This window comes from Podarcis pityusensis (assembly GCF_964106645.2).
Source record: "Podarcis pityusensis genome assembly, chromosome: 14".
NCBI classification, from domain to species: Eukaryota; Metazoa; Chordata; class Lepidosauria; order Squamata; family Lacertidae; genus Podarcis; species Podarcis pityusensis.
The window spans coordinates 35,193,709-35,217,703 of NC_138039.1; the positions used below are offsets into that span (position 1 = coordinate 35,193,709).

Here is a 23,995-nt window from a genome sequence, read left to right on the forward strand (position 1 = left end):
GGCATGTGGGAAGGCCACAAACAGGACCTGGGCCCAAGAGCACTCTCCCCATCTGCAGTTTCCAGCAACTGGTATTCCACTAACCTCTCAGCACCAATTGGAGCATTCGTTTTGAAGTGCAGCTAGAGAAGATTTTAGTGGTGAATTCTGTTGCCAGAGATCTGGAGCCCCAGTGGATGCCCCAACAGTGTCCCATGCAGACACTAGACTTGATTGATAAGCACATCTTGGTGTCAATGCCTCACTGAACCAGCAGAGAATTGGGAGAGCCAGATTTGTCTGTCTGCATGTGAGGGTTGAAGTCTGCCTCTCTAACCTAACCCCCAACTGAAATAGCCCAGTGTTTCCCAAACTTGGGTCTCCAGCTGTTTTTGGACTACAACTCCCATCAACCCTAGCTAGCAGGACCAGTGGTCAGGGATTATGGGAACTGTAGTCCAAAAACAGCTGGAGACCCAAGTATGGGAAACACTGAACTAGCCACTGGGAGCAGACTCTAGCAGAGAAGGCAAGCTCATCAGCACCCAATGCTCCAATTAACATTATTTCTTCGCTTAACAGATGAATTCCAGTTTCCCCATCAGGGAGTTTCAACTAATTGAGTGGTTTGTTTTCTAATGGAAATGGGCTCTCCGCACCCAGGAGTGTGGTTGATCCCTGCTGCAACATCACCAGGCACCACTGTGCTGTCAGCTTTAGTCATTTGCGGGCTGCGCTTAGCTTCCTTTGATCTGTATTGTTGATATAAACGCTTGCAATGAATACTTGTGAAAGGGAAACAGGAGCCAACGAGGCAGAACCTCAGATCCCAACCTCCTGGCTGTAGACAGTAAGTAACACACCTGTGTGTTGGCAGACAGGTACTGTAGTACACCTGGCACATCAGAAGAGAGACTTCTAAGTACGTGGGGTGATCATACATGAATACTAAAGAATTGGATATATGGATGTTAGCAGAAGCTAGGGTATTTCTAGAACAAAAATGGAAGCTTTGCAAAGCTTGCAAATATATCTGTGGTATCACACACACACAACAATATGTAGATTTCCAGAGGCTTCGAAAATCCATAACATTTTTATATTGTATTATCAGAGTTGATCATTTATACCAATACAACTAACCTGCAAGACTCTTCAGTGCTACCAATGGGGAAAATATGGACATCTTAATGTTTCTGGCGTGCTCTGGTCCATGGGGTCACGAAGAGTCGAACACGACGAAACGACTAAACAACAATGTTTCTAAGAACAGTTGTCTCATCATATCTTTCAATTTTGTTGACAAATAAAGAGAATGGATATGTGCCCCCGATGACATTTCTGGTGTTTTTGTAGTATTTTGCTCATCATTTTTGTTTGGGTTTATATCTTGTGTATGATGTGGTGTTTTTTTTAATGAACATAGAAGGAAATCTGGAACCAGGTATCCCAACTAGGGTCATCACACCAATGCAGCTAGAGACTAGGAGTTAGCAACAACCCTGAACCCCATGCAGTACCTCCAAAATAAGTGTCATATGCCATTGGGACGCCAAGTATGATGAGCCACTGGTTTTCTATATCATTGGAGCCGCTTGCTAGAGGAATGAATTACAGGCGTTTACTGACGGTGCATCAATACCACAGCCTAAAATCTTTCCAGCAGGTGACTTCATGTGAAACCAATCTGATGCCACTGTCTTGAAAACTCTGCCATTAGTTGCCTTCGTTCACTTAGGATGACGTGTGTGTGACCTATTGCTGAAGGAGTGTGAGGCATCAGGTGACTCAAATTATGAATTCAGGCAACAGGAGTCAGGCACCTTACTCCCTGAACCATGAAGGCAGCTTGCAGGCTAAAGGACTTAATCACCTGATCCACCCCATGCTGCAATGCCACCCTTACAAGGTCCATCAATTCAGCTGCAGCAGATAAGCTGAGGAGGCATGGCTAGGTTTACATAATTGTGAGCATTATATTGAAAAATAAGATTTCCTTCTTGTTTAGTCCTGCTGATCCAGAAGTTGTCTGCCATATCTCCTGGCTCCATTCCTTGGTTCTTCTTTGCCTGATCTGAAACTTGACCCTAACAGGCTCTCCTTAGCAATGTCATATGACTCTGGACCTCAGCCTGCTTACGCCCCAGAATCAGACCCCCAATATGGTCTGTCTGCAAGCTTCCTGAAGGTCAGACAAGGAGGTAGCCTAGTCTGTCTTCTGTGCCACCAAACTACTGGTCTTCAGTCTGCCTAACCTCAGCCTACAGGCTACCTGCCTGCTTCATGTCCAAGACACTTATATTTCCTTGGACCTCAGCACTTGGGCAAAACCCTCTCAACGACAAGCTCAGTGGTAGATCATTTGCTATGCATGCAGAATGTCCTAGTTTCAATACCTCGCATTTTCTGGCAGGTCTGGGAGAGAACCCTGTCTGAAAACCTGAAGATCTTCTGCCAGTCAGAGTAGACAAAATTGAAATAGATAGACCAGTGGTCTGACTCAGTATACAGCAGCTTCCTAATATCCCTGCATTCCAATCCAGCAAGTATTTTAACAGAAAGTTGACATACCATGTGGATAAACTATCAATTTATCTATATGAAATAAAATCCTATATTATGCAGAAGGGTTTCCTCCCCGGAAAGTGTGTGTGTGGATTGCCATGTATTTACAGTTCTTATATAATTATATTTAATTACTCGATTAGTGTGAATATGTGTAATTACTAACTTGCAATATGCAATTATGCCAGGGCAGTATGTAATAAATGAGGTCGTTAAAATGCTTGTTGGAAGGACGTCTGCTACGCCCACTTGGAGAGCCTGGCTCTCTTGCTGAAGTGGAGGATGTCGCCACAAAAGACCTGGCCTCAAGGCATGTACAGTGGGCCACCAGCGCTTGCAATAAGAGTCCATGACCCACTGCTTCCCTAGGGATGCAGTGGCAGATTCTGAATGATAAACTCTCATGGCGGATAAGGCTGCCATGATGATTATGTTCTCTCTCCACTGTCAGAGGCAGGTTACCTCTGAAAACCAGTTGCTGGGCAACATAAGCAAAGAGAGTGGTGTTGCACTCAGGTCTATTTAGGGACTCCCTAACTTTTGAGTTGCTTTGAAGCCTCAGGTGTCCCAAAAAATCACAACCACCCTTCCCCCAAAACAACAACAACCAAGCTGACTTGGGAAATGCCCAGATCTCAATAAGGCAGAAAGTGAAGTGACGTCTTTCATTTTGTTGGTCAAGTCTAGGAGCAAAGAGAGGACAAGTTTTGGCTTTTGGTATCTGGGGCATGAATGAATCAAGAATAACAGTGAATTCTTTTCTCGGGGTACTTCAATCTCGGGGATTTAGACTGAGGATAAAATCTTTGTTTTTCATGTGGATCTATGCCTTCCTATATGCAGGTCAATGGAGAGAGCTTTCTCTCCCAGAGCAAAGAGGCCATCTCTTTCAAAATTCATAGGGTGTCTGTTGCTCAGAAGGTCATCCCCACCACAATTGACCCTTCGGATAACAGGGTATTTGCTGGGACTAACATTTTCCCATTCTAGTATTTCCCATAGTATTTTCTATACTATGCATTACCTTCCCAGTGCTCATTTTTCCATCCCAACACCCCCCTCTGCCCCCACCCTGATTCCTGTTGTATTCACCCCAAAACAATAAAGTCTGCCCTTGCAGAAGAAATACTGAAGCCATTGTTCTGAAATTTGGCAGGCTTCATTCTCTCATGAGTGATTACTGTGCCTGAAAAGTGTACTGAATTCTGGCAGGAAATGAAAAAGTTACAGACTTTTTGGAGTTGTTTTTTTTAAAAGCAAAAACAAAATATCAAGGCACCCTGCATGAAAATCCCTGGCTGTATCTGCCTACAGTTTGGCAGGCTTAACCCACACTGGAGAGGTTGCTATGCCTGCAAATTTCATCAGCTTCTGTGAAAAGGTAAAGCAAGTTTTAGCTATTTTTATATTCCTCCATTATAGTGAATGGGAGAAAACTGAGCTCTTCTTTTCCTTTTTCCTTTTTTTAAAAAAGATCTAATTCATTCCCAAATAACAAGTCAAGTTGGAAAGACATGGTGACTTTGAAACAGATCGGACTGCTTCTCTAAGGTACTCTATTGCAAGTTGAATCTTGTTGCAGGTGTACATCCCTAACAGAGTATTTGTAGGACCCCCCCCCCAAAAAAAAAATCAGTTATGGCATGTGAGGTGGGTGGTGCACCCTAACCTCTTGTCTGCAATGGAGCTTGCCACTTGCCCAGAACAGGATGGCATCCAACCTCACGTGCCATGAATAAATGAAAATGCCTGTAACGAACAATATTTTCTTTGCAAAGCTCTCTAAACCTCAGAATTCCATGCATGTTTTGCCATATGGGATTTATAAAACAGCAAGCTTGCCAGGTGTTTCTACTATAATCAGACAACATCACATCATTGAAAAGAGGAGGGGGGACTTTTCAATTACCTATAAACTGATTGTAAGAGAACGGGAGTCTCTTACAATCTTAAGCAGAGACTTGAGTTCCCCTAAATAGTGCCTCAGTGGAGCGCTAGTGAACTTGCTAATCACCTTGTCTAGAAAATGAGTGGCTTCTTTCCCCTTCTTACTAATTTTATTCTTTTTCTGAGTCTCCTTGCATAATCTTAAGAAGGATCACTAAAGAAAATAAGGAAATTCAGATATGGCTCTTAAGATGGAGAACAGGCATGAATATTCAGATTAGTCTTCCCCAACCTGGTGTCAATCCCAGCGATTTGGACTTCAGCACTCATTGTTTATGACCACTGGCCAAGCTGGCTGGGACAGATGGGATGCAGAAGGCTTGAGGAAATCTGCTTGAAGTACGCTCCTGCAGGTGTGGCAACATTGCCTAGTGGTTAGGACTAGAATAAGAAAGACCTGGGTTCAACTCAAATCACCTCTCAGTTATGAAGGTCACTGAAGAGCCAAAGGTCAGAAACCATCTCTCAACCTAACCTACCCCACAGGAAATTATGGGAGGTTAGGGAAGGAGGTGTGCTGCCCTGAGTTCCCTTTGAAGAAGGGTAGTGGTATTAACACAATAGCAGGACCATGCCTGCATGGTAGAGTATACACTTCACATGCCAGGGGGCCACAGTTCAATCACCAAACCTCCCAGCTGAAACAGTGGAGAGCTGCTGTTGGTTAGTGTAGATAATACTAAGCTAGATGGATGACAGGTTTGGCTTGCTATACACCAGCTCCCTGTGTTCCTAGGAGATTGCATAAATGATTCTGCACAGTCAGTTTCTTGGTACTTATAGCTGGCACATAACACTGGTGCTTAAAAGCTTACACTTGGCTGCCCATCTGCTACTTGGCCGGGTTAAAAGTTCTTGTACTAACTTGCAAGGTCCTTAATAACTTGGGTCCAGGATATCTTAAGGGCTGCCTGATTCCTTATATCCCTGCCTGATCGGAGGGGTAGTCTTCTGTTAGTGGTCCCCTTTGGCCTGAGCCAAATTCTATGGAACGGCTTCCCAGCTGAGATTAGGCAGGCTCACTCCCTGTTGAAGTTCAGTTCAGGGGCTTGGCAAATACTTTTATATTCCAGCAAGCATTTTGAGGAAGTTCTCAGCGTTTATGATCAATTTTAATTGATTTTAGCCACTGTATGATTAAACAATAAAATCAAATCTGTACCCCACTTAGAAATTATGATGATTAAGCAATATATAAATAGCTCAAACGATGGTGATGATATAGTTTGACACAAGCTGCCATCCCCGATATAAGTTGTTCAACAGTCATGCAATAAAAAGTCTCATGAATTGCTCTCAAGTAGTCCACTGAAAAGTCAGGAATTCCTTGGGCTTTTCAGATTGTAACTCCTGGAAACTCCACTTAGATATTATAACCCAGTTTGGATCCTTTCTGAGTGGGCATGCGCTGCCACCCCCCACCCAACCCCCTTCACAGGATCCTAGCGCAGTAATGAGATTCAGCCTTTGGCAAAAAGTTCAGAACTGGATCACCAAGCCACAGGACAAAGGAACATTGCAGATGCCCTAAAACACTATTTGCCTTTTTTTCATTAACAAGAAATAACAGCCAGGTCTTGTAGCCCATAACAAGGCATCCCAACTTCAGAGGTAGCAGGAAGCTTATTTGATGATACTATGATTTTCTGCATTTCATCAGCCATTCTATTAGACCGAACCAAGCAGCTTAGAATAAACATCCGTCATTTCCCCCTCCCCTTTCCCTGCAAAGTGATAAGCAATGTCTATTAGTATAGAAAGTGACAGAAATCTATATCATGCCAATGTACTATTAATAGTGCATTAAGCATATACAGTTCTCTCTCTCTCTCTTTCTCTCTCCGCCCCACCACTTCAGATCAGTAACCTGTGTCAGCATGGACTTCATCAGAGAAGGACTGGCTGTGTAGACTAGCCAGACTGCAGTGCCAAGGGAAGGAGGTGGAAAAGGAGAAGAAAGCTCTGAAAACAATGGGCTGCCCTCTACTTAGTTCTGACTTCACCCACCCAATGCCTTCCAGTTGTTTTGGACTATAACTCCCATCAGCCCATGCTGGTATGGACATACTGATTGGCATTACAGTCCAAACTAGGCATAGGCAAACTCGGCCCTCCAGATGTTTTGGAACTACAGCTCCCATCATTCCTAGCTAACAGGACCAGTGGTCAGGGATGGCAGAAATTGTAGTCCCAAAATATCTGGAGGGCCGAGTTTGCCTATGCCTGGTCCAAACGATCTGGCAGACAGCTCCGAAAGCTGACTTGACTTAGCTTCCATTGACTTGAACAAAAAGCAAACGCTGTCCTTTTCTACCGTATGTTATTTTCAGTATTGTGATAAGGACTGTCACCCAATTGCAGAAATATTAGCCAATTAATCAACTAATTGATTAAACCTACATATATTTGCATAAAGCCAGCTTATGGGCTTCCCACAGACAATTGGTTGGCCATTGTGAGAATGGGGTGCCTTTGGTCTGACTCAGTCAAGTTCGTCTTACATTCCTTTTACATGCCTATGGATTTCGTGATAACAGTTCTCAACTCAAAAAATAAAAATAAGAAGGGATAGTATAAGCTTATGGATGAACCCATGTGAAACTGAAACTGACCAGAAATAGACAGATCCATCCAATACCAACATGTACAGAAGGTGTTGATTTGGTCTCTGGTCTGCATGCACAAAATTATGTCACGCCAAAGACTTCTTTTAACAGCTTTCATTGATCAGTCCTTTGGCAGCATTTCTAAGAATATTAGTTGGTACCAAGTTCCACTGATATGCATGGGATTTATTTCCAAACAAGCATGATTAGAATTCTGCTGCAGATCTCAGACTCACCCACTCTCTTTTTCCAGGTAGGGTGTTGTGGATACAGGAGGATGTCTTTGGAAAATGGGTGGAGAAATCATATTCATGGTGCTGACAGTACTGACAAAGTATTTCTGGCATCAAATGAAGGTTTATGGTATGATATGAAACACTCCATTATGAACATGCCAGATCACAATTACGGTGGGATAGAGAAGAAGATAAAATCTAAAGGAGGGATAAATCATTACCACACCACTTATTGTTAAAGATATCTCTCTGGCATAAATCTTAGGTCGTGAATGCCAAACCATTTGAAGAAGCAATCAACTGTCACACTGGTTTATCAATGCGTTTGGGGGGTGCAATTCAGAACTGAGCCACAGGAATCACTATCCTGAGTAACTTAGCTTTTTCATAAAAAGATCTCAAGTTACTAGTCCTCACGATAAGATTCCTAAACTTACATAGCCTTGCCCAGCTTATTTGCTTTATTACATCTATATTGCATCATGGACCTCAAGTTGGCAAACTGTCAGGCTTCGGGGAATTGGCTTCCTCACCCATGGCAGTAAATAAGCAGATCAAATGAAAGGGAAGTCTTACCAGTTAGTTTCTTTAATAAACACAGTGAGAGAGAAAAGAAAGTGTCTCCCTAGAATGGCGGTGCTCCCAATTAAGGCTCACTCCTCCTCCATCCCTATTAATCTACATCACTCCTACGTCTTGTAATCTGAGCTTGTACCCTCTGTGCTTTCTGTTCTAACACTTTCTGAGCTCTCTGTGCCCTTGGGGATGGGTGGGTGGGGATGCTGTTCAGAGACTGTGAATCGGTTAACATTCTCTCTTCCAGTGTTTCTTCTGCTAGTTGTTCCCCCTCCAGTATTTCCCAGCTACTGCCTTCTGAACTATGCCCCTCTGCAAACCACTGTTCTAAATCTATACTGTCTTCCTGCTCCTGGGAAGATTCAGGGTCAGGGGGAGGGGGGTCTCCCACCATTCCTCCTCAGTGCAGCCCTCCTCAGCACGGTCCCTGACACACACATAGGTTTCCCCAGGAGGTCCTGACCAGACCCAGATTGGCTTAGCTTCTACTGTATCATATGCCTTCAAGACTGTAGCTCCAACTTTGTATTCTGCAGCTCTCTGCTTGCTTGTTTACTTCCACCACCGTCTTAGCCTTATTCCAGTTCAATGCACCTGGCTCTTTGTAGGATTCCCGGCAACTGAGAAACCTCAGACTGGCCTAAAGGGACCTTTCCAATTCATGGCAAACAATAATCCACTGAGCCAACCAATGTCATTCACATAAGCAAGGCAGCTGGCATGTTTTATAAATGCCACCGATGACAGCAAAAGAAAATACCAACTCATTGCGGTTCAGAAAGCACTCTTTAAAGTGCATTCTAGGAATGCAAAAGGGAGCGAGAAAGATTTTGACCTAGAAAAGGGGGGAAGCTGCTTGAGCTACCGTCTCCTCCATTTCCTGGTGTGAACCATCCCCCTTTCTTGGTAGAAACATACCCCAAACAAATACATTACAATCAAAGTCAAAGCCAAGTGGAATTAAGAGGACACAGCCCATTGCTCTGGTGAATGATGTCTTGCCACCGTTTGATGCACTCGCTCCAGATTACGGGCCTTGACTCTTCCTTCCAGCTATAGTGCCTATTAAGCACAGGACCACCCCAAGGAGGAAATTCCATCATGGGCTGAACGAATGATGCTCACAATAGCTGTTAGTTAATTAAACCAGAGCTTAATTCATGCTGGTGTTGCTGTTTGGTTCACACTTAGGGCAGAGGGGGAAATCTGCAACAAGGACAAGACTCATCCTAAAAAGTGGTTCATGTCTCCAATATTGGGAGACATGAGGGCTTGATTTCAGATCAGGACCAGTAAACCTAGCTCTGCAGTAGAAGATCTGCTTTGCACGCAGAACGTCCCCCTCTATTTCTTACAAATGCAGAACAGCTGTTCTGCATTTGTAAGAAATAGATCTTTTAGTGTGGCAGCACCTGTACTTTGGAATTCCCTGCCTATTTACATCAAAGTAGAGTATAAATTGTGCCTGAGAAGGATGATAGAATGCACGTTCCAGAGACTCCCCCCCCCCCATACTTAGGATAGAAACCTCCAAGGCAAATACTGTTGGGTCCAACTAATGTGCGTTGTTTGGGGTGGGGGATGGGGAATGCCATGTTTCAAATATGTTAACACACCCAGCTGTATGTACTTGCATTGTTTTCCCTCCCAGAAGGAGGAACATGCTCAGTGAAACTGTAATGATGCTCTCTAGAAAGGAGCTCTTTGGTAAACTTAACAGGGGCACCTTGGGAAAGGATGGAGAGGGTCATACTCTGGCACATTTGCATGTAAATAGTTGTGATGTGTAATGATGCCACTCAGATTTGAACTGGTGGTAGCGATGGTTTGAGATATAAATTTGCTTTTCTCAGAATTCATGGTCAGATGCTGAACCAGTCTCCTGAGCCACCACAAACTTCTTCTCCAACTCGGACCATAATCCAAAATGAAGAAGAACGACCTGCCCCATCCCTGCTCCTTCCCACTCTGGCTTGCCCTGGCAGTGCTGCCAACTATAACAATGCGAGTGGGAGGCATATATATGTAGTTCACACTCCCTGGTACCTAGAATGTAAATGCCTTCAAATTCTCCTGTTCATTGTCTTTGGTATTACTCAAGCTAAGGCCAGCAAAGGCATCTGAATACATAAACCCAAGCCTGTAGTCTGAAATCCAGGGATGGCTTTAACATTTGATTTTGTTGAATGTGCAAACTCGTCCTTAGTTACAAAAGGAGACAATAAACTATTCTGGGCTGGCTGATGGACACACACAGGTTTGTAGAGTAAGGCCTAGTAATACATAGAATCTCAAAGGTAGGGCTATCAAGCTGATTAAAGCATTTTTAGTTGATTATTACAAAAAAAATCTCAATTCATGTGCCTTTCTGAGATACTGAAGGGTGACAGAATTTACACAAAAGTTACCGCATGTTGTTTTAGAAGGAAAGGCTGTCATTCAGACTTTCTTTTTCATTCCTTATTACAGAAGCAAACCTAAACCAGAATAGCCTCAAGCCTTAACTTCCAGCCCCTCTGATGAAAATTGATCCCCCAATTATAATCAGGGCAAAACTGAAACTGCACCCCACTCCCCCCAAAAAACATTTTACGCAGCACCGAAGCATGCTTCTGCCTGTTAGTGATTTTCTGACACTCTCTCCGAAAGCGTTGGCTTTTCTGTTTAAATTGCCCTCACTTGCCATCAGTGATGTCGTCATGCAGCCGGATCTGACTGATCATAGCAAAGTGAAGTTTTCTGCCATTCACAACGGGATCTCTAATTGGCAGGAATGGCCCATGCCATTAGTTCAGAAAGAGGAAGAAGGGTGAAGGGTGTGTGTCAGTGGTGGTGTTGAGATGATACTAATGCAGTTCCATTGAGGGGTAACAATGGCATGAAAGAGGATTACACAAAGATGAAACTAAGGTCTTTGTGTATGTGTGTGTATCCCCATTATGCAATTACTATTTTTTAACTTTAAACACCTAATATGATAAATATTTGGAACAGTCCTAATTATAATTAGATCTGCTGGTTAAACCAACTAAGGATGCAATCCTATAAAAACTTACCTGGGAGTAAATCCCATTAAATTCAACTGGTCGTGCTTCTGAACAGACATGTACAGAGTTATGCTGCATAGTCTATTAATAAGTTTTAAATCTTCCGGCCTAGTAGAATCCTAAGCATGCATTTTCCAAGCCACATTCTTAGAAGCTAATAGAACAGTGAAGGCGCAGCTGAAAAGCCATTGGCAAGGAGTTTTCCCACTGAACCTCTGAGACTCCCCACCTCCATGAACAGGGTGAGATTCGTTTTCTTCCACAGTCCTGACTAGATGCAGGAAACATAGACGATGCCAAAGCGCATGGATGGGAAGCGTATGAGACGGGTGGGGAAGAAGTGGTGGGACCTTTCATATGGTTTGGTTTGGAGCCATTCTGGAAAATCTACAGAGCTGAGGATATGTCTCAACCAACCTTAGATGCTCTTACAAGGGCCCCCGACAAACTGGAAAGGATGAGTTATTCCCCAGTGATGTTCTTGATTTTAATGGAAGGAGTTCAGTGTTCACTGGGATTAAAAAAAAAGGAGCTATCCCACAAGAGTCACGGGGCAAGAAGCAAACCACTGGCAAATAATGTTTCGGTAATGTCCCTATGAACATGTCAGCTGGTTTAATAACAAAAGGGCTTTGCAAACTGGATAATGTTAGTTGGCCTCATACAGAAATGCCAACATAAAATAGGTTGCTGTAGATCACGTTTGGCCCTACAAGTGGTGGGGGGACTCCTGTTCTGTTACGCAGCACAGTCAATGGTCAGTGATGATAGGAGTTGTAGTTCAGCCACATCTGGAGCAATCTTTCAAAAAGCTCTGTGTTAGGCAGAATGGTGAAACATGGGCATCGTCCTACTGGAAACCTGCAAGTTGCTCAAATACTTGCAGATCACAGGCACTCTGCTCCAGTTCTTTGTTTCAGCAGTCTTTAAGATTAGAGTCTGTGCCAACTGTGAACAGTGTTTCAGAAACTAGTTCTTTCAAGCTATTTTGGACTCTCTGCACTGTCAGCACAATATGAAGCCTCATCCTCTGTCCAGGTATATAAGCGTTCATTACCGATTTTGCTATTGCCAGTGGTTCACGTCTTGCCTTTGTATCTCTATGCACAATCATAGCACAGGAAATGTATTGACTAATGGTCTCTTCCCCCTCTCTAGGCGGTGTCTGCTGTTTAATAGGACAGTCCTGGTGCCACAACCATGGAGAAGCCTATATAAAGTGAAAGGTGGAAGCTTCTCATTGCACCATATCCTTTATTTACCTTCCTCTTTTCATGGAAGTCTTCTATATAATGCTCAAAGGCAGATGAGATTCTCAAAATTTGGTGTCATGTCTAGAGGAAGTGATTACTGGATGGTGTATGTTGTGATTTTGGGGGCACAAGATTCACTTCTGGTTTCTGGACCATACAGGACCTGCTCTCCACACTCTCTGCCCCTGATGCATCTTCATTTCATATTCATCAATTCACTTTCCCCATGCTTGCTCACCCTGTCTTCACCTCATCATACATAGGCAAACAACGAAAGCACACTTACATGTGTCTGGCTTGTGGCAATTGTGACCTTGACGGAAGTATTGTGGGTTCTCGATGACAGGGATACGGGTCATGCCAATCACCACTGTGTCCGGGCCAGCGTCCAACGACGAAGGTGTGGTGATGCCATGATTGATGTGATGAAGGGGGCTGGCAGAATCTTCTTCCCCGCTGATCACAGCCACAGGACCTAGAAACAAACATAGTCAGCCATGAAGAAAACAGAAGAGTATGTTCCCCATTTCTCTGATATCCTTTCAGGGTGGTTCATTTTGGAGCCAGTCATTACAAGGGACGGCATCCTGTTTTATGAGTTTTCTGCACGCCTCAGAACTATCTGTTTGCTTGCATTATCAACCCATGACCTAATGGATTTGGTTCATTTTCTCAATGCCTTTAAGAGATTATATAAGTTTCTCAAAAGTGGAGCAGGCATGCGCTTCCTCTAGCTTCCACTATGCCCTCAATGGGGGGGAAAGGCATCTACATCAGCCATTATCACCACACCTGCTCACAAAGAGAAGCTCTTTGTACCTCTCCAACATGAGTGGGTGTCAAATGTTTGCATCCCAAGACATGTGGTCATGTTGAAAGGGGACTGTCTACTGCAGGAGGCTGAGCCAGTACAAACTGGTACGGAGCAGGAAGAACATGGTGTCTCTCGGGCCTTGTGGTCTTTTGAGGAGATATTGGAGTGTCAGACTAGGACCTGGGAGACCAGACTTCAAAATTCCCACTCAGCCATGAAGCTCACTGGGTGACCTTGGAGCAGCCACAGCCTCTTAGCCTAGCCTACCTCACAGGATTGTTATGGTATTCAGTGAGAAGGGGGGGGGGGGACTATGTATGACACTTTGAGTTGCTTGGATAAAAAGGTGGGATATGAAATGCAATTTAAAAATAATTACTGAGAGCTTTTGTGGATGCAGGAAGGAACACTGCCACATGCGGGTGCCACACTGGCAACCAATGGTGTAAGGAGAAAACACAGGAATCTAACACTGAGCTCAGAAGTAGTAGAAGAAAAATCGACACACTCCTCAGTGTCCTAATCAAAGAGCAGCAAATTTATTCATACAACAGAGGGAAGAAAAATCTGTGCCTGGAGAAGTTTCTCTTCTGTTTTGTCGAAGCTGCCAGGGGCTAACAGAAGGTCAATGCAAGATGAGGAAAAGCTGCTGCAAGCACACTTCAAATGCATTCAAAAGGCCTGTCTTTTACCTGAGCCAGCGAAGGCGGGGGGAGATCTCTCTCCTGTCGCTAATCTATTTCTAATTGCACAATTACTTTATTATGGAACACGAGTAACAAAGAGGAGATTCTTCAAGTCATTCAAGTCTCTTGGTGCTTCAGAGAGCATCCAGAGAATGCACGCTCTGAATGCATTATTCTGTTTTTTTATTATTAAAAAAAAAGGAGGGGGGAAGCCTGTTCATTTTTCAAGACTTCAAGTATTGTTTGTTCTTCCAAGTGGGACATAATAAAGTTGCTGTGTAATTAGCAGGACTCCTGGCAGCCCTGACAGGTGTTTTACTTGCTAGGAAGAAGTCTTTACTCCACACACACACACACACACACACACACACACATTGTAAACTCAGTTTGGCAGGTTTGTGTTGTTTTGTTCTGTCACTGCTTCTTGGCCTAAGTTGCAGTCAGCACCAAAGACATTAATGGCAGACAGCATGCCGAGGAAACTGATCCCTGCCGCAAGATTGCACTGATAATCCTTATGATGCTCCTGTTTTCTCCACAAGTAAGGAGGAAACAAGCTGTTTCCAAACTAAGCAAGCTTTCATTATAGACTTGCAAAACGCCGATCATTCCAGCAGGCAACGAGTTGTGATGAAGGGGGAGTCTGTATTGACATTTTCATGGGACTCTTAAAGGCGGCCTCCAAGACAAGGAGTACATTATGTTCTCCTTGAGTTCTTCTATGCCCCAAATTTCAATCTGAGCCAGAGAAGAACTCAATTCTTCCTTTACACCGACATGACTGACATGTTCGCCTCCAATCTCCTGACCTGCAAATCTCCAACCCACTCCTCCCAATGTACCTTGTTTGCTCCTGCTGATCCAAAAGTCAAGGCTGGTGACCTGTCACACAGACCCCATTCCACTATCAGTAGTGCTTGCCTTAGTGGTGCCAGGAATTAGAGGACTTAGAGAGAGACTCCCCTTCCTTCTGCCACTGTAGTTGCAAGGTAATCAGGCAGGTGGGTAAAGGTTCATAGACGGATAAACGTGAAGCAAGACTCATGGATGGATGGGTGGGAGGTTTTGTTTTATAGATAGATAGATGATTGATAGATAGATAGATAGATAGATAGATAGATAGATAGATGATAGATAGTTGAGTACTGGATGTTAGGACTTCTGCCCAGAGCAACAGCCTGGGCTCTGATTTGGACATGGAGGTGATGACCAGATGTATTAGTTTAGTGGTGCTGGAGGCACTTGTCAGGGTCCACACCACGAGTAGCAGTCTTGAACCCCAATTCCAACTCAGAGAGGCCACCCCTATCTAGGAGTCCTGTGGCACCAGAGGATAACCCACACCAGGCCTGATCACAGCCACAGTCCAGCAGATAAGGACACTCAAAAGCTGGGACATATGGAGTCTGTATGTTCCAAACCGACATTCCCAATGGAATAACCCAGTCCATGGGAGGGATCCACAACAACAGATGTTGCTGGACTGCCACTTCAATCATCCCTAACCAATGACTGACTGACTGTGGCTGAAGGGAGTTGCGACTCAGGGGTGATGGAAGTTATAATTCAACAACATCTGGAGAGCCAAAGGTCCCCCACAACTGAACTAGATAAATCTAGGGTAGACAACCTTTAGTATACCAAGGCCCACATTCTTTTATAGGCAGTGTCCGAGGAATGGAGGGAGAAACATCTAGTGGTCAATGGGACGGGTCAAAAGTGGGTCTCATATATTCGCACAAAAGTGTCTCATATATTCGCACATAGAGTATGGAATTGTAGTGTTGGAAGGGGAAACAAGAGTCATCTAGTCCAAATCCTTGAAACGCAGGAATCTTTTGCCCATTGTGGGACTCGGACTCATGAGCCCGAGATTAAGAGTCCCATGCTCTGCTGACTGATGCCACCTTGTGCATAGTAGGCTAAATTCCAGTAACACAAAAGCCAGAGTTTTCATCTACACACACACACACACAGAGAGAGAGAGAGAGAGAGAGAGAGAGAGAGAGAGAGAGAGCGCTCTGCAGCCCAAACCCAGGCAAACAAGAGATATTTTCACAGTTCGGAGACACATTCTAGCTGTGGGCAAAGAAAACACCGAAGGAAGGTAAAGAGCAGAACCAGAGTCCTGGAAGCCATTTAAAGGGCGCTGGAAGACCACATTTGGTTCACAGCCCTGTGGTTCCACATTCCTGAGATAACACACACACAAACCTGACAAAGAAGCACAATGCAAGACTATCAGAAACAGCTTAAGCTGGACTACTTCTCATTGCCAGAGAATTTGCACTCAGCTGAGCTGACAAGCACCCTGACAGGAAGTGTCAATCTCTCTCTCAGTTTTTGACACCTATCTCCTGCAAATCCAGGTGATCCACACGGTTGGAATCCTCTTGGGAGCAGATGTTTCTGAAAGCCTCCCTCCAATAGCCCCCTCCACCACCGCACTCCTCAAGTGCTCTGACAATCTCCCCGACTCTCTCCTTTAGCATCAGCTGCCCTCACGCAATCCTACAACTTGCTTCCCTCTCCCCTAGCTAACTCATCTCTAAGGAGCTCCTACTGGTGCTCTGTAACCCTGCTTACCATTCCATCACACTGGCTGATTTTTAGCATCATTCATCCAGCCAGGGGCAGATCTGGGTATCTGCATCAATGCCATGGATCAATGAAAGCCAAGCAGAGATTCTAATTCACTGGCTGAATTTGTATGCCTTTCTCTCTCTCTCCCTCTCCATCCCACAGGGTAGAACTATAGGTTATTTATGTATTTATTTAAGCTATGGCTCCCCCCGTCCTTCTCCTGTCTAACTTGCATTTCAAAGCAGCAAGATTAAGTCAATAAAAACATATAGATCCAACACACACCAAAAACCTAGCAGCAGAAAGAACAGCCTTCCAGAGGAACAGCTGTGTTAGCCTCTTGTAGGGATGGGGGAATAGGTCAGTTTTGATTTCTCTCATCCCCCCCCCCATCATGAGTTCAGTTCCCCATATTTCCACATCAGTTTGTTATTAAAAAAATATCTCATGGAAATTCATCAGCATTTCTCCTACTATGCACATTTGTCTAAGCAATTTTGCCTAATATACACACTTGTTGCACAATTTCCCCTGCTACCATGCATTTTGTTTCGCTCCCCCCACCACAAATATATACATTTATATGCACATTTTACTGTAGCATACGGATTTTTTTTACAAATCACCTGGCAGGAGACCTTCTTTGCAAAGTTTGGCAGTATGTGAATTTCAAAGTATGGTTGAGTTTTGATTTGCAGATTGTTTTGGAAATTAGGTGGAGTCACCTTTAAATGCACACTGAATCAATTGTTCCCCTATCCCTAGCCTCTTGTGGCAAAAGCAAATGAGAGTGTTGTGCCACCTATGTGCCAACCTAACACTCCAACCTTAAACATCAAGGTGGTATGATTGTGCTCGTCCTAAAGCACCCCTACTTACAGTATAGTGCAATTGTAAGCATTTTTTTTTTTTTGGGGGGGTAGCCAAAGCTCAGTGGTAGGACAACTGCACTGCATGCAGAAGGTCTCAGGTTCAATCCCTGGCACCTCCATAGAAATTCAGTTTTAACTCTTTTAAGCTCTATTGTCTTGAGATTTCTGTACAACCTGTACCGATGACTATAAATCCAGTGGTATATAAATTGCCAAAATAAACATCTGTCACGGACTGGACTGAAGAGGAATGTTGGGGGCCACCCTCCCCTTCCTAAGAACAGGAGGACTGTATAGATTTAGAACAGTGGTTTGCAGAAGGGCATAGTTCAGAGGTTGCAGAGGGGAGAAACTAGGAGGGGAACAGCAGGAAGGGAAACAACTGGAAGGGGAACAGCAGGAAGGAGGAGAAGAACCAGGGGAGAGACAGCTGACAGACTCAGTGTCCTTGGAAAGCATATTCCTGACCTCCCACCTCCCAGGACTAGGCAGGCATTGAGGGTATTAGAATGGAGAACTCAGAGACAGAAAGCTCAGATTAACCAATGTAGGAGTAATGTTGAATAGGGGAGACATAGGGGGGTGGGACTGTACTTGGAGCAACACCACTACAGTGGTACCTCTGGTTAAGAACTTAATTTGTTCTGGAGGTCCATTCTTAACCTGAAACTGTTCTTAACCTGAGGTACCACTTTAGCTAATGGGGCCTCCCAGCGCCGATTTCTGTTCTCATCCTGAGATAAAGTTCTTAACCCGAGGTACTACTTCCGGGTTAGCGGAGTCTGTAACCTGAAGCGTTTGCAACCTGAGGTATCACTGTATTATGAAGGCTGTGTTTCTTCATCGTTCTCTGTAAATTATTGAATAAATTGCTTGGTAAGAACTTATATCATTTCTCTGATTCTGGGCTGCCACCGTGGGAGGGATCTGATTCCCTGAGCCTGACAATATCTGGGGAGAGACCCCTGTTTGAAACCTGGAGAGCTTCTGCTAGTCAGTGTAGGCAATGCTGCAGTGATCGGCCAATGATCTGACTCAGTATAAGGCAGCTTCCCTTGTTTCTCTGAATGTGTGTGCATATCTGTATCTATGTACCGAATTGTATGTGCTGCTTTTCTTCAAAATGGGAGCAAATCCCTATACAATATTTCCAGCAAATCAGTATGCAACATTTCTACCATTTCTCCTAGCACTTCATAATTTGCCCCAACCCTGTTTCCTAACCACCAGCCTTCCCTGGCTCTTATATGTCTCTTTGCTCCAGAAGGTCAAATTTTAACAGGAAGTTTTCTGAGTTAAGGGCACATTTCTCCATGTTTTGGAGGCTTCTTTAGTTCCAGTGTGTTTGTCTAATAGAGACTGGGAAATTAAATGATACAGAAGGCTTTGCCTTCAGAGAATGAGTGGTAAATTCCATTCATCAAATGGCAATGCTTAGCTCATCATCTACAAATAATACATATGGCATTTCCACAAATGTCCAAAATTATTTCCATGCTGTCAAGTAAGTAATCTATCCATTGGTTAAAAAGCAAATAGTTCATTGACAAAAATAAAAAGCCTTTGACTCAGCCATCAGCTCTTGTTAAATCCCAACCTTTTGCTGTTTTGAAATCAAGCCCTCTCTCATTCCTCAAGGGTGAGCTTTCTAAGGCAGCAAGGATAGAAACTGCAACTCATAAAACAGAGTAAGTGAAAGCACAACAAATACAATTAAAAATCTGGCTGTGCTCAGAGATGGATTGCATTTACTATCTCATAAAAAGAGCCTTCATCCTGTCAGGCAAACAAAGGGAAATCAATTTCTTAATTTTTATTGGCAGACTTGGGAGAGAAGCCAAGCTTCCACTTGCTTATCTGAAATCCAGAGCCTCGACTGGAGACACCAATGGCTTTCTTGGAAGGACTCAACTGGAGGAGGACAACTCTTTTTTCTTCCTCCCTTCCAAGTACAAAAGGACACTTCTCCAATAACATGGTCGCTTCTGCTCCCTCTTTTCTGCTGTGAGAAGGGGCTGGTTCATAAGGGCAAACAGGGTATCACCTCACCATTTCTCAATATTTCCTCCACCAGCCTCAAACCTGTTTGTCTTCCTTCTTATAACCCAGGGGTCAGCAAACTTTTTCAGCAGGGGGCCAGTCCCCTGTCCTTCAGACCTTGTGGAGGGCCAGACTATATATATATATATATATATTGGGGGGGGGGAGAGAATGAATGAATTCCTTTGCCCCACAAATAACCCAGAGATGCTTTTTCAGTAAAAGGACACATTCTACTCATGTAAAAACACACTGATTCCCAGACTGTCCGCGGGCCGGACTTAGAATGTGATTGGGCTGGATCTGGCCCCTGGGCTTTAGTTTGCCTACCCCTATTATAACCTATCCAGAGGTTGACCCTGCCTGTCAGCTTCCTCCTCCTTAGTCTCAGTGTTCCACTTGTAGTGTTTTGCTTTTGGAGACAAAATGAGAATTAGCTGGCTTCACTTGTCATTGACTCTGGCTCCATCTAATGTTGGCCTCCTGCCTTACACGCCTCCAGTCCGAACGGAGACTAACTACCACGTTTGGAGAGGGAGGTTGAAATTAGCATTGTCTCTTGTGCCTTTAATCTTTGTCCCCCCCCCCCCTCATTTTCTTACCACCCTTTGGTATTTTTGTTGTAGATGACATGAGAAGATTGCCAGACAGTGAGCTAAAGATGGAGGTAACCACTCTCTGTCCACCCTGGAAAATATCCTATTGGGATTCCCCTGGAGGAGTGCTGGTGTCAGTATGGACAACCGGTAGTACAAACTCACTAAATTGAGAAGGGCTCTTCATCACAGCCAAGCACAGAATCCCACCTATTTGTTGGCTATAATATAATGCATATTTCCAGCCTAGTTTCAGAAGAAAAGGGAACTGGGACTTTTGCAGGCACCAGCAGGCAGATGTGTACCCATCAAATGCCATATTTGAAAATCAATAATGAAGATTGGGGGAGAATGCCAGCAAGTAGGAGACTGTCAAACTCTGTTGCTGAATTAAGGTGTAAATGAAAAGATCCTCTTTTCTCCATTCTAGTAAGCATTATACAGTAGTTATGACCATTGTAAAAGATATTGGACATTGCAATGGATTAAGTTATTTGTTTGTTTTAATCAATTTTTAAGTGATGAACCATTTTTAAAAGTGTGTCGTTGTGTGACTTGGTGATGGCCTTTGGCTAAATAATAAAGATCTCTATTTGTTCAACTGAAAATATCCAAATTAACCAGATTTATTCCCTACGTATCCTTTAGCTGCTTAGACAGCCAATGCAGACCCTGGTTTGACATATGACTATTGCATCGTTGCTGAATGCAAGAGTCTGTGAACTTCATTGCTACACAAAGATACCCAGGGTGCAAAAGTTTCTCTGCTCTTCATTTTGGCATGCAATCTTAGAAACTGTTTCAGCCAATATCAAAATGTCAGGATCTCTATGAACAAAGCACAAGATAGCTTGCTATGGGTCAGGAGTGGGGAACCTTTGGCCCTTCAGATGTTGCTGAAATACAACTCCCATCAGCCCTAGCAGCTTGGCCAATGGGAAACCACCAGAAGTGCCCTTGGCAATCAAGACAGAGTATAAGGGCCTTTAATGGTTCGTAAGGGTTATGTAAACAGTGACAAGCAAGGCAAGGCACATTCAGGACCTTGGATAGGGATCAAGGTGCTTGTTCAGGACCACAGCTGGTGGCCCTGTAGCTGAGGCAGAAAACACACAGCAGATTTGTGGAGCGACTGGTAGAGCTTTATAGTCTGGGCTGGATAGTCAAAATGGAAACCGCAACTGTGAGTGCTACAAGTGTCCAATTAAAGAGCCAATGTTGTGGTTGTGGTTGTTTTCATTTGCAGCCATTGGCTATTCATTGGAGGAGGCATTTTAAGCTGTGGGGACAGCTTGAGGAAAGCTCATTGGGGCTTTCTTGAGCCATCAGTGAAACTGTGGTCCATTCAACAGAATCCAGTGGCAGAGTGCTGTAGAAGGATTTGATGCAGCAGATTCACACGGGAGGATCCAGAAATTTATCAATCTCCTCCTTGGGGTCACTGTCACAGGAGGACTTTGCACCTGAAGATACCTGGTATGGAGCCATGGCAGCTGCCAGGTATCATTTTCACTGGATACCAGGGATCATATCATAGGTCAATAGGTCTATGACAGATCAGCAGCTCTACAGTAGCAAACAGGGGTTTCCAGCTTTAATCAGTGGCATCTCAAGTTTCAAAAGATCAGATAGCAAGTAGTGTGAAAGATACCTGCTTGAGACTCTGGCGTTGCTGCCTGCAGGTCTCTCCCCATCTAGCTCATCAGTCTCTTCCCAAACCTCACTGCTCTCACCTTGGCCTTCTTTTCCTTGCTGCTGAGCTGTGATATCCAATCAGCTGAAAAGCATGTGAGGTAGGGAGTCTGTGGGAAGGAGGCATAAGCTTCCCTTGGCTGTGATACATCCCTTGCCCTTGCACACTGCTCGGCTGATTAGCAATTACAGTTCAGCAGTGGGTGAGAGGGAGTGTGACTGAGTTTCCATGCTGTGCAGAAACAAAGGGAGCTCCTTTCTCACCATGCAGCAGGGAAGTAAAGTAAGCTGCTGATTGGAAAAAAAAAAAGAAATCTCCCTCCGCGGGGCAGTTTGTTGTGTTTTCATGCGGGGAGAGGACAAGGAGTTGCCTTATCCTAAGTTACAGTCTGTGGAGATCAGTACTGCCTGCATAGACCCACAACAGCTCTCCAGAGTTTCAGGCAGCAGGAGCGTAGCTAGGGGGGGCAGGGGGGTGGGGTACCACTCACCCAGGGGGTAGCACTTTCCGGGGGGCCTGCAGCGCGCCTGAGCCATGTGTATCTCTTGGGTGTGACATGGTGGTTCAGGCACCAGCAGGCACTGCGCCACCCGAAAGGGCAGCGTGGGGCTCACGTCCACCCACCACCCCACCCAGCCACCCTGCAGCTGAGGGGGAAGCGGCAGGCAGACTCCTGCAGTCACTGCCTCCCCCTGAGCGGCTAGCTACATTGCTGTCAGGCAGAGATCCTTTCCCAGCCCTGTTTGGAGATGGTGGGGAACATTTGCATGCAAAGCATGTGCTCCACCACTTAGTCTCTTCCTCCAAAGGGACCCCTTTTCTCATTGCACAGCATTGAAGCCAAGCAAGTTGCATGGTTGCAAGTGGTGTGTAGGAGCAGGGAGTGAATGTGGGGTTATGGATGAATAGGAGAGCTAGGCCATGAGGAGGGCTTGCTGGATCCCACCAATGGTCCGTCTAGCCTTTCATCCTATTCTCACAATGGTCAAGCAGATTCCTGTGGGATACCCACTGGCAGCACGCTCCCTTCCCGAGGTTTCCAGCAACTGGTATTCAGAAGAATTACCGCCTCCCAAGTGTATGCACACATGGTTCTGTAGCGCATAGGTAAGCATGTGCAGGTGATGGCTGTGTCCCTGCCAACCACTGGTCCATGAGCCCCTTTCCCTCAAGGGAATGCTGCCCACCTAGATAGAAGCACAATCTGACCTAGTTTAAGGCAGCTAACCTTAAACTAATTCCTAATTTCTCACCTTGCACCTTTCCGCAGCCAAAGCCCATCCTCATAACAAAGCCAGCCCTTCACTTGCAGCATGACGAGGTCACCCTAGTGAATTCATCAGCTCAATCTGTAGTGGGATCATCTACCAATTATTATACTCGTTCCATTCCAGGGTAATTACTATGAATATCTCTTCCAAGTTTTATTGCAGTCAAAGTTGCATCACTGTCATGCACTGAACAGCATCATCTGTAAGACTCTGTCCTATTATCCCTCAGATAGTCTGCACTGCCTAGAGCCCAACACGTCAGGTTTCTGCTTCCTCCCTTCCTTCTGCCCTGAATTCACCTCCTGCTTTTCCAGCCAAGTCCCCAAACCGCCGCCTCGAGGGCACCTTGAACTCTAGAACCATGTGCTTTATGGTGCCAGAGATGAGCAGTTGCTGGGCAAATACCTCAGTGGTGCCTATTAATCTCTTGACTCACTCATCTCTATCAGAGACACACCATAAAAATGATATAAGCATTTCATTCAAACGGTGCCGCAGAGGGAGTGGGGACAGAGGACGGGGCCAATTGATTTCCAGTGTGTCTGCTCTTTAACTTCAGGTATAAATACAACAGCAAAATCAATCGGAATAACACCATATCAGCTTTCTAATCTCTTGTGGTCATAAGGTGTATTTTATATACTGCAGCTTTCTCTGTCTCTTCCATTTGCACATGCGCATACCAGAGGGAGCATTTGTCTGATCATGAACATGTGAAGATACGTTGACCTCTCCCTCCCATATAGCTATATACATATATACAGTGTACTACTGATCATGCTTTCGATTGTTCAAATGAGATGATTATGACCCCCCCTTTTTTTGAAAGAATCTCCCAGAACAATAGAACAATGAGTTGCTAAAGGCCATTGAGCAAAGCCAGAAATGAAAATCCTTTGGCTATGCTAATCCAGCTAAACTAATCCAGACCTTCTTGCCCCTTGGCACACAGACACTCTTTGCTAATTCCAATGTCTATGTTCGTTTGCATGCATATTCATAATGATTCACTTTAAAAGGCAGTGGAGGAAACACTGAACACTTTCACCCTTGGTCTCACTTAGGAGCCTTAAGAAAGCCACTGCATCCCACCTAAGGCTCCTTTCTATATGCAGTTCTAGTGATGGCACACCTCGTGACATAGTTGCAAGGCTATGCAAAGTGTTTGATTCCTTGTGATCAGCTGTTGACTGGGCTTGGAAGGTGCAGCTGAGAGGTTTCAGCCTATTGG

General features: G+C 44.6%; 1 protein-coding gene across 3 annotated transcripts in view; it reads right to left on the reverse strand.

The window, feature by feature from the left end:
- NTRK3 (neurotrophic receptor tyrosine kinase 3) overlaps window positions 1-23,995 on the reverse strand; it is a 421,404-nt gene that overhangs the window by 134,801 nt on the left and 262,608 nt on the right. For all 3 annotated transcript variants that reach the window (XM_080980344.1, XM_080980345.1, XM_080980346.1), the window contains exon 12: window positions 12,496-12,684. In XM_080980344.1, coding sequence (XP_080836470.1) covers window positions 12,496-12,684 — 189 coding nt within the window. The remainder of the gene's footprint in view (window positions 1-12,495; window positions 12,685-23,995) is intronic.